This window comes from Hydra vulgaris, chromosome 15 (assembly GCF_038396675.1).
Source record: "Hydra vulgaris chromosome 15, alternate assembly HydraT2T_AEP".
In the NCBI taxonomy this organism is placed as follows: domain Eukaryota; kingdom Metazoa; phylum Cnidaria; class Hydrozoa; order Anthoathecata; family Hydridae; genus Hydra; species Hydra vulgaris.
The window spans coordinates 37036107-37047270 of record NC_088934.1 but is presented as its reverse complement, the minus strand read 5'-3'; the positions used below and the strand labels follow the sequence as shown (position 1 = coordinate 37047270).

General features: G+C 27.0%; 1 protein-coding gene and 1 long non-coding RNA gene across 2 annotated transcripts; both read left to right on the top strand.

The window, feature by feature from the left end:
- The first annotated feature begins 2488 nt into the window (after positions 1-2488).
- Positions 2489-3214, top strand: LOC136091921 (uncharacterized). Its single transcript, XM_065819642.1, has one exon. It carries the CDS (start codon positions 2489-2491, stop codon positions 3212-3214), a length of 726 nt encoding a protein of 241 aa, XP_065675714.1.
- A 3876-nt stretch (positions 3215-7090) lies between these two features.
- Positions 7091-10531, top strand: LOC136091602 (uncharacterized). The gene is made up of 5 exons (XR_010644109.1): positions 7091-8037; positions 8123-9022; positions 9629-9773; positions 10065-10118; positions 10204-10531. It is a non-coding gene; the product is annotated as an uncharacterized LOC136091602 (long non-coding RNA).
- Positions 10532-11164: the final 633 nt, after the last annotated feature.

The window sequence follows — 11164 nt, the reverse complement described above, 5'->3', positions numbered from 1 at the left end:
TTATACAAATACAAATTGACCTAAATTTTAGTCAATTAAGGTATACGTCTACGAAGGTATGAGTCAATAATATAGCGGATATACCATCGATGAAAAAATATTTAATTATGATATAATCAATAAATAGTATAATAATTATTAAACAAAAATAATAGTTAATACGCATTAGCATAAAATAATGTAATGTTAATATAAACTGTACCACAAAACTAACTTATTGCTAAAGAAGTTATTTAAAAAATATATTTATCAAAAACTTAATATATCTATCTTATTTTTCCGTTTAGCCCCTGTTAATTTATAAAACTTTATATCAAACTATAGGAGTGCGAATTTGAACATATGTCCATTCCACTTCTTCCATACCTATTTAAGTCAGTTAATGTATGTAACTACACTGCAACTACGGCCATATCATTTAATTTATGTTCTCATTGGTTTTCATTATTGTGTGAAACTTTAAAAAAATATAAATAATAAATGAATATAGTGATAATTAAACCACAGCAATAGCTAAAATATATAAAATAACTTTCAAATTCATCAAAACACCAAATATAAAAATATCAAAATCCTGAAATTTGCACCCTTGAAGAGAGTCGCATCCTCGACCCTGATTAGGCGCGCCTCAATTTACAGGGAATTAGGAGCCGTTTATATGAAGTGGGCTAGCACGGTTAGCCGGGCTGGCTCAGTTAAACGAGATCTCGGCATGTTTAATATTTACCTATAATAATTAATCTTGTTTAGACAAGGAACGGGCTAGCTCCAATAACTGAGATCTTGCCGAATTTCAATGGGATCCCACTCAGCTGAGACAATTTTTTTCTATTTAAACACGAACAAGTGAGCCAGCTCGGCCTATAAATAATGATTGCTGATTAGATATAATAATGAATGATAATTGCTGATTGGATAAAACAATAATAGCTGATTAGATAAAAAAAAAAAACACGGTAATTCTTTTATTCAATCAAAAACATTCCCAATTGTTTTTAAAACAACCAATTAAATGAAAATGAAATTTCGTAATTCAAATTTAAATTAAAACTCAAATGTAAACATTTATTTTTTGTTATTTTTATTTTAGTTAGCCCGACTAACCGGGCTGGCCCTCTTCATATAAACAACTCCTTAGTCATTCACGGCTCTACAACAACAAATTATAGGGGGAGGGGGAGGAGGCATGTAAAGTTGTGTAATTTTAAGGGAAAGGGATAAGTAAAACGTGACGATTCGTTACTAGGGAGGATGTCCAAAGGTGTCAAAAATTGCGTGACGTAATTTATGGAAGACCCCTAAAACTACAGATAAACTTACAAATAAAACACATTATTATTAACTTTAATTTGCATTTCTTCTAAAGTTTAAATTTGGACTTTTTTTGCTCATTTTCCTTTTTTGAGGAATTTCTAATTATTATATTTCTTCTCATTATAATATTTCTTTTTCTCCTTCGATGTTTTTCTTTTGTCTGTTTTCAGCTTGCATTTATTTACTTTCTAACCTTTCTTCAAAAGTTTAAACTTGGTCTTTTTTTACTATTACAATTGTAATATTATTTGCTCATTGACAAAATATATACAAATACAAACAATATACAACATATACAAAATATGCAAATATAAAAATATACAAATACTAATAAATGTTACTATAGTCAATTAAAATCTAATATTCTAGGGATTTTAAAAAGTCTTAATTTATTTTACGGTTAAGAGAAAACTTTTAATTTTAAATTAGTAATGGAAGGACTCTTACTTTCCGAATGTTACGCATTGTCAAGTGTTCCAAAAATTCTGCGAACCCACCAGCTGACGCGAACGTACGCAATTGTCCGTTGTTGGAAATAAAAGAACATTCGGTAAGAGCAAACATCTGGTGTTTAAATGCAAGCAAAAAGACTGTATGGCACAAGGAAAAAGACAAGAATACTGGTTGTTATTCAAGAGTTTATTAGAGTTTATATACGTATTTTTTGAGTTTGAGTTTATTACATTTGGATGGATTTTTACAATGGAGTTTGTTATAACGGGTGATGCGGAAATTATCGGACAAATCCTAATTTCATTATTTGAGCATAATAATTAGTTTTTGTGGTTTTATGCGTAGGCATAAACGTTCTATAAAATATAAACTTTATTATTTGAAACACAATTATTTAAAATGAGATTAAATGCAGCTGAACGAGAATCGAAAGCGACTAAAAATGTTTTTTGTAAATAAACCTAATATAAAAAATAAAAAAAATCGTAAATCATTTTGAAAAGGAAGGATTTGCTCGAAGTACAATATATGATAACCAAAAAAGACTTGAAACTGTTCAATCGTTTTCTGATAGAAAGCACCCTGGTCGTCCGACATCCTGGACTAGAGAAAAGAAAGCCGAATTAACGAGACTTGTCAACAATCGAAAAGGGGTCAGTCAGAGAAAAATAGGTTTTAAGTTCGGTGTAAATCAATCGACAATTGGTCGTCAGTTAAAAAAATGAATATTACATATAGAAAACATGAAAAGACTCCAAAATACACTATAGAACAACAAATAAAGGCAAAGAAAAGAAGCAGGAAACTAGTTAACCAACTCTATAACACAAAATTGCTTCTAGTCATTGATGACGAAAAATACTTTTGTTTTGCAGGGTACAACTTGGCTGGAAATTATGGATACTACACAAACAACAAAAAGACATGCCCAGAAAGTGTTCGTTTTATAGAAAAAGAGAAATTTTCAAAAAAATTATTAATGTGGATAGCCATATCTGACCGTGGTATGTCCGAGCCATTGTTTCGCACTTCCAAGGCTGTAGCGATCAATTCATCAATTTATATTAATGAATGTTTAGAAAAACGACTTCTTGCATTTATTCACAAGTATTATGGAGACTTTAACTTTTTATTTTGGCCAGATTTAGCAAGTTCTCATTATTCTAAAGATTCTCTAAATTGGATGGACCAATATGTCTATTATGTTGATAAAGAATCTAATCCTCCATATGTGCCTCAAGCACGACCAATTGAAATTTTTTGGGGACATTTGGCACAGAAGGTTTACGAGGGAGATTGGCAAGCTTCAACAGAGCAAGTTTTGATTGATCGCATTAAACTAAAACTACAAGAAATTGATTTAAACTTTTTACAGTCGCATATGAAAGACGTCAGAGCAAAATTGAGATCAATTGCAGATGGTGGTGTTTTTTCATATAAAAAATAATATATTTTTATTAAAAGATAAATGCTTTATTTAAAAAAAATATAATAGTAGCTTGTTTTTTTATTTATAAATAAGTTATTGACGTTTTTATTTTGTCCGATAACTTCCGCATCACCCGTTATTAAAGTTCATCTATGAACTTTAATATAACAAACTTCATTGTAAAAAGTGTGAAGAATCAATACGAATAAAATGAAACGCATCCTCAACCATTGTTGTGAAAGTTAAGAGAGAGTAAATCTTATTCAGAAATAAACGTTACAAAAGTATTTCTTAAACTTGAGGATATTTTTTCAAAAAAATTTAAATGTATTCTAGATTTTTCAAACTTAACTTATCTAGTTTGTCCTTTAGAGAGTACGAAATTTTTAAACAACTTTATGTTATGAAATATAAAGTTTACAAGATAAAACTTAAAAAAAATGAAAATGATAATAATAAATTTACAAAAACAGATCGTTAAAGAATGAAAAATTACGCAGGGATTCGTAGAAGAACGTAAGTAAAACTACATAAACGTGATAAAGTTTCTTGTGTTAAATAAAAGTGGTAAAAGATAAACAAGTTAATTACACTTTTTCTTTAACTTACAGAACAGTCTGTTGTAAATATATAGATCTCTTATATATAATATCTATCCGAATAATTCGTATGTTACTCTTGGTAAGTAAATAAACTTTTGTTAAATATAACACTTCTTAAATTTTTAGAAAGTAAAAAAGGAAATTACAAAAAAATTATTAAAAGTAAATATTTAAATTGTTAAAATTATTTCTTTAGGCTTTCGTTTAAACACGTTACATTGTTAATATTATATGCCAGAGTTTTTAAATAATATTGGGCTTAGCCCGTAAGGGTTGTCTGTGGAACATAGTTCTTAATGAAAATATCAAAAGTATAACTTCAATAAATTGTTTTAAAAATATAGTTAAACAGTACTTACTTGAATTAACAGACACAAACATATTTTTGTATTTTTAAATGAAAAAAAAAAAAAAATCTTGTAATATTTCTTACTGGATGTATTTATTTAATTTTTGCAATTTGTCGTATTCTTATTGAAATTATGTCTTAACTTGTTTTATATAACGAATATTTGTAAATTTATATAATGAGAACTTTGTAAAAAATATTTTACGCTTACTATAGGGGCTTGATGACAAGACTTCTGTCTTCTACTTGCTCCTGTCGTTATTAGTTTTTTTTTTAATTTAAATTTTATTGATGAAAATTGTACAACAAGATCGTTGTAAAATGTTTATAAATGACGAAATAAATGTTTCTAAGGGTTAGTTACAAGTTACATTAGTGAATAAAAGCTTAAGAAAAACTTTTTGAAACTGTTTTCGCAATCCGAACGCACTCTTCTTTCTGTCAAAGTAGTTAGATTAAGAATTTTTAATCTTTTTTCATAACAAACTTTTTAAGCGAGTGAGAGACTTTTGTGGCCATATATTAAACATACTCAATGCATTTAATATCTTTCTTTGAGTAAGCATTACATACAGGCGCAGAAAACTCTAGATGAGGTCAACGTAGGTTATGTATAAATTTTTCCAGAGGTTTATTTCTTTTCAGAAAAGCGTTTTTTGTCACACAATACTGTTGACTTTAAAAGCACATTTTCTTGCATGCGTTTTCCGATTGAGGTTAGGCGTAATTGTCATCCCAAGATCACATTTAGAGTCTGTTGATACTAAGGCATTACAAGTTGTTCCAAAGGATATATTGCAATTAAATTTAGGGTTACCGTAGCCAAAATGCATAACTTTACATTTATCAATATTCAGTTTCATGAGCCAAATTTCTGTCCAAATTACAATTGCATTGATTTCTCTTTGTAACTTTTGTGAATCTTCTTCATTTGATATCTTGGCTATTAATTTACTATCATCAGCATAAAGCTAATAGAAATAATAATGTAAGACATTTGGAAGATGTCTTACATTATTAGATTATATAGATTACAAATAACAGTGGTCAAAGCACACTTCCCTGTTGTACGCCGCTGGTGACATTGGCCTAATTTGAAATGCATTCTCCAAGCACAACACGTTGTTGCTTGTTTTCTAGAAAGTTTAATATCCACTTTTATAATTTTCCATTTAACCCATATGCATGTAGTTTTTAAAATTATCATTCCGTAAAATGTATTTTTATATTTTGACTAATACAAATTATGGGAAGAATTAATTTTACTTTTAAACATTAAACAAAGAACATAATAAACATTAAGCTGATATATATATATATATATATATATATATATATATATATATATATATATATATATATATATATATATATATATATATATATATATATATATATATATATATATATATATATATATATATATATATATATATATATATATATATATATATATATATATATATATATATATATATATATATATATATATATATATTTAGTGCATTCATTTTTTTAATAAGAAGCTTTGCATGGATAAAGTGTTCACTAAAATTTATTAAACGTGCTACATGCTTCTGATGACGATGAAGAAGTTTGCTTGTCTTGGTATAAGCTCATGTAACGTTTGTATTGTTAATATAGCTGTAAATAAAAGAGAAATATAATTGAGTTTTTTTTTATTCAAAAAGCCTCTTACTTTACATAAAATTTTTATACTTTTTAAAGTTTTATAACAATTTGTTTGCGAATACTTAAATAACTTTTTAATTATTTTAGAGCATTTTCAGTTTTTAAAAAGAATTTTGCGGTATCAGAGAATTAAGATAAGTCAATGAAGATGCTAAAAAAGGTATAGGCTAAGGTAAAGGTATACTCAGATTTTTCATACAATTGAGTGATAGTACGAGTTGACTGGAGAGCCGCGTGTTCTTTAAAGTTGTTTTTTTTTAAATCAAATATTTTTTTTAATTCAAAGTATGGAAAATCGCGATGTATATAAATACTGTAATCCCCAAGGTTTATTCCCAAGAAATTTCTGAACTCCCTCCCATGCCCTTTCATTTATTTATTTCTGTTCCAACTTTTGTGACGTGCGTTTCAAAAATGACTTCAAGAAGTGGTTTAAAATCTTCTGAGAGTTTTTGCTATATATGTGGTGAATTTGTAGTGAAAAATAAAAAAAAAGAAATATTACTGATATTTTTGAAAAAGTGTATTTAGTGTATTTTGGCTGCTACTTTTGTTCATGCAATGTGCAAGAGTATAGTTCCAAAATAAATAAAAAATTTGTTTCCACTCATGGATTCTGCACTCCACCTAGTCCCTCACAGATTTAGGACTCCTACAACACAAACACTCAAAAGCCTAGACGATTTGCCATCATCAGAATGCGAATCAAAAGAAAGTTCTAGAGACGATTTTAAAGTAGGTGACTCCAGTGCACCTAAAAATTTTCTCAATCGGAAATAAATGACCTACATTGAGATTTTGGACTCCCGAAACAATCTACTGGTTTACTAGCATCCAGACTGCAAGAATGTATTTATTTTTTTAAATTTTTTTCAATTTTATAATATATAAAAAAAAATATTTTTAAAGTTCTATAGATAGTGTAAAGTAGTCTAATACCGCCGGCGGCTTATCCCAGTAGGCACGCAACGTCTTATTCACGTTTCAATCACGTGTATTTTAGGTGACTTCGTCCAGGTTACTATTTTACGTGAAAGTTACGTGAAAGTTACGTGCCAAAATATCGCGTCTTTCGGAACTTCTTTTATTCTCAATAAAAACCTGGCATAAGAAATGTGAAATAATATTTTTTATTATATTAATTATTTTTTTATAGTATAGTTTTTGTATTCAATATAGTAGTTATAATTATTTACTGTTATGATAATATAATTAATTTTTATTGTAGCATTATCATAATTAAAAAAAAAAAATTAGGTCTTTATAATATCTTATAACGCAATGCATTTAAAACAGAACTAAAAAGTACAATATATTTTAAGTTGTAATATCAAAATAAGTTAAATAAATTAGTACCAAGCCATTTGCCACACAAATAAGATTAAACTCAAATACAATGTATGCATTTTTTTCTACTTTATGATATAATATTTTAGACTGGCAAATTTGTCCATTTTGCTTACTTAATTTAGTACAAAATAAGTTATGACAAATTTAATATCAAATTAAAATATAATTTGTCCATGTAACTTATTTAATTATTAAACATGGACAAATTATAAGTTCTAGCAGAACTTATTCTTGATTCTTGAGCAATAATAATGTCCCTAGAACTTCTGCATACATTATTGCTCAAGAGTCGTTTAGATAAAAACCAAAAATAAATTTTCTTTCTTTATTTGGTTTTTATCAACAAGGTTAAAGAATTTATCCAAGATAATATCAATTAACAAATGTGTTATGTTATTTATTATTGATATATGTATGTATTATTATTAAATACTTTATCTTTTTGTAATATATGACATCTTGATCTGGTGCTTTACTTGTTTAAAAAGGTTAATACTTATTTATTTCATTTTTTTATATTATTTAAATATTATATGAATAATATATATATTTGAATTATATGAAATTATTATTATATATATTATATGAATTTTATTACTATTGTTATTATGTACAATATAAAACTGGTTATTAACGCGGATTTGTTCGATGTTTTCCCCACAAAAAGATGATTATGATGCTATTGTATTTGAAGCTGCATTATACTTATCTTTCAATGTTGACAACCTTCCAATATGTAAAGCAAGTTTCTCTCAAGTATAGCATTCCTTTTTTAAAAATTGTTTTATGATTCAAAGAAATAGCAACACCAGAAAATCGTATTGCCAAAACAGTTGATGACTCACCATGTAAGATTTGTGTTAAAAACTTGTGATTTAAGATGATTATTTAATAATCATATTATTGTTTAAGTTTTTATATGTTTCTTTTTAGCTAAATTTGGTGTCGCAAGCTACTATTGGAGAAAATATTGACTTATTCATTAGATAAAGTTTGATGCGTGCTCTTACCTAGTTTCCTTCTTCACGTTTCAATCATGTATATTATAGGTGACCTTGTCCAGGTGACAATTTTACTTGATTGAATCGTGAAAGTTACGTTGCCAAAATATTGTGTATTTTGGAACTTTTTTTATTCACAATAAAAACCTGTGATTAGAAACTTGGAAAGATATTCTTTATTTTATTTACTATTTTTTTATAATTTAGTTTCATAGATTATTTGGGATATTCCCGGAATACCGCATTTTTTTTTTTTTAATTTATCTTTTTCCAAATATCTGAAAAGTTTTCCATATATGCAAGTTAAAGTATATATTATTGTCATCTATTTGTTTTTATGTTGTTTTAGTCATCATTTATACAAAAATTAAAAAAAGTTTTTAAAAAATTGAGAAATAACTTGACTGAATGCAAAATAGAGGGAAAAATGATGGGAAAAATATTCTTAATTTTTTCAGGATATTTTCCGCAAACAATTTTCCGGATTTTTTAAATATAATGATCATATGAAATATGTAGTTTATATATTCATTATTGTAATTACTTTTTATTTTACTTTTATAATAAAATAATTATTTTGCATTGTAGTTTTATAATAATTAATAAAAAAAGTATTAGGGTATAAGATATCTTATAACGTCGCAATGCATTTTTGACAAAAATAAAATGTCACATATATAATATTTTATCTAAACATATTATATAATTTTATATCTAAGTTTTATCAAATTAGGTTTAATAAATATATTACAAAGCTTAGTTCAAAATCGTGTAACGTTATGGTAGATAATTCTCATATTGCAACATGCAAAAGATCAAACCCTAATACAAGGTATACTTTTTTTTTCTACCCTATTATATAATATTTTAGACTGTCAAATTTGTCGATGTAATTAATTTAATAATAAATAAGTTATTATACCTTATTTAATATTAAATTTATTAAACTACATGATAAATGATAAGTTCTGTATAAAGTATTATTGACTAGGAAGATCCAATGGTTTTGTTATGTTATTGCCTAGGAATATCATTCTGTAGTAAGACACAATAACCTTTTAACTTTTAAAGTTTGAGAAAATTCACTTTTCCCTCTCTTCGTCTTTTTTTGTGATTGCACCCTATAGCAAGAATTTAATTTAGTCAGCACTCGTTATTTATTGGTTACCTAATTTGACAATACTTTATTATACATACTTTTAGTTTTATACCTAATATATTATATATAATTAGGGGTAGATGAGGCTCCTTAGCCGTGGGAATGTTTCCACAGCAAAAGGAGCCTCAAGATAAAAATCTCATCATGGGTAGGAAAATCATGATATAAAATCCCCACTATAATGTTGTGTGGTTATGTGGTAACTATTACATTTTTAAAAATTGTTATAATTTTTCTGTGTGCATTCTAAAACTACATTTAATGTTCAAAACTTTGTAGATTACTCATTTAAAGTAACTTCATGGGCAGTCACCTTTGCATCTAGTGAGTTAATGTATGAACAAGTTAATGCAGAAACAAGTGCAAATATAAGAAGATGGAAAACAAAGAAAACAAATTATTTAATCAGATGTTATCCCATAAGGTGAGTACAGGTCTTTTTCTAATCACGCGCATCAGTTATTAACTTTATATATTTATCTATGGACAGATATTAGATGTAGATATATATAGATAAACAATATTTTTTTAGACTTGTATTTATTATTTTGTACTTCTTTTTTTATTTATCTGTCGACTTTTTTGTTATGTCTTTTTTTATTAAATCCTTATTTATTTTTTAGCAATAAGAGTAAAAAATGAGAAGGCAAATGACTTTTTTTATTTTTCTACATTGTATGTAGTATTGTTTTCTTAAAATTATTTAATGATTTAGATAAAAGAAAACAACTAGAAAATCTTGTTGCCAAAATGGTTGGCAACTTACCAAGTAAGATTTGTTTTAAAAGTTTGCAATTTAAGATAATTAATAAATAATCATATTATTATTTAAGATTTTATTTGTTTCTTTTCAGCTAAATCTGATTCATTAGATAAAGTTTGATGCGTACTCTTATAGGAGAAAATATCGACTGATTCGTTAGATTATGTTTGAAGCGTGCTTTTATGGGAGAATATATCGACTTGTTCGTTAGATTAAGTTTGAAGTGCGCTCTTTGTGGATCGAAGCGTGCTCTTTGTAAGTTGGCAGATCTATGACTTTGTACTTATTACTTATTGGATATAAGGAGGATATTTTAACAAAAGTGCAGCTTTTATTACAAATTCAAAATGTTTATGTCAAGAACTAATAAACTGACTAATAAAACCATGTAATTTAATAGGTATTAAATATTTCCTCGACGATGAGTTTTTTTTCTTTACACGAATCCAAACACTTCGTTTTTATAAAGCATAGTTTTTGCTTAAATATTACGTGCCAAAATTAACGTAAAAAGCACGTCTTTTAGACAGTTCATAGGGACCAAAAAGTCACCTAAATATCACGTGCCAAAAGCAACGTGAAAAACACGTCCATAAATCACGTGAATTGGTCATTTCATGGGGACCAAAAAGTCACCTAAATGTCACGTGCCAAAATAACGTGAAATTCACGTTTTTGTCACGTCGCTGTGCCTACTGGGATACCGCCATTTCCTTTTTTAAAGTTGGCTTAAAAAATATTTAGTTGCGCAATTGAGGAAACATTGTCAGAACTTCTAAGATAAATCATTTTTTAGTTATAAAACATCATATTTTTTGAACTTTTGCCCATTTTATTGTGGTTTTGAGTCATTCGCAATTATTCTATACAATGTAGAGAGCACGATTTTAGACCATTCTTTTTTTATCATTGATCAAAAAAGTATCATTTCTGTTTATACTTGCTCAAAACAAATAATGTTTTATTGTTATTTTTGTTTATTCATGCGCCCAATACATTATTTGATTTTTGAAAGTAAGCAATGTTCACAATGTAAACAAAAAAAAACCCTT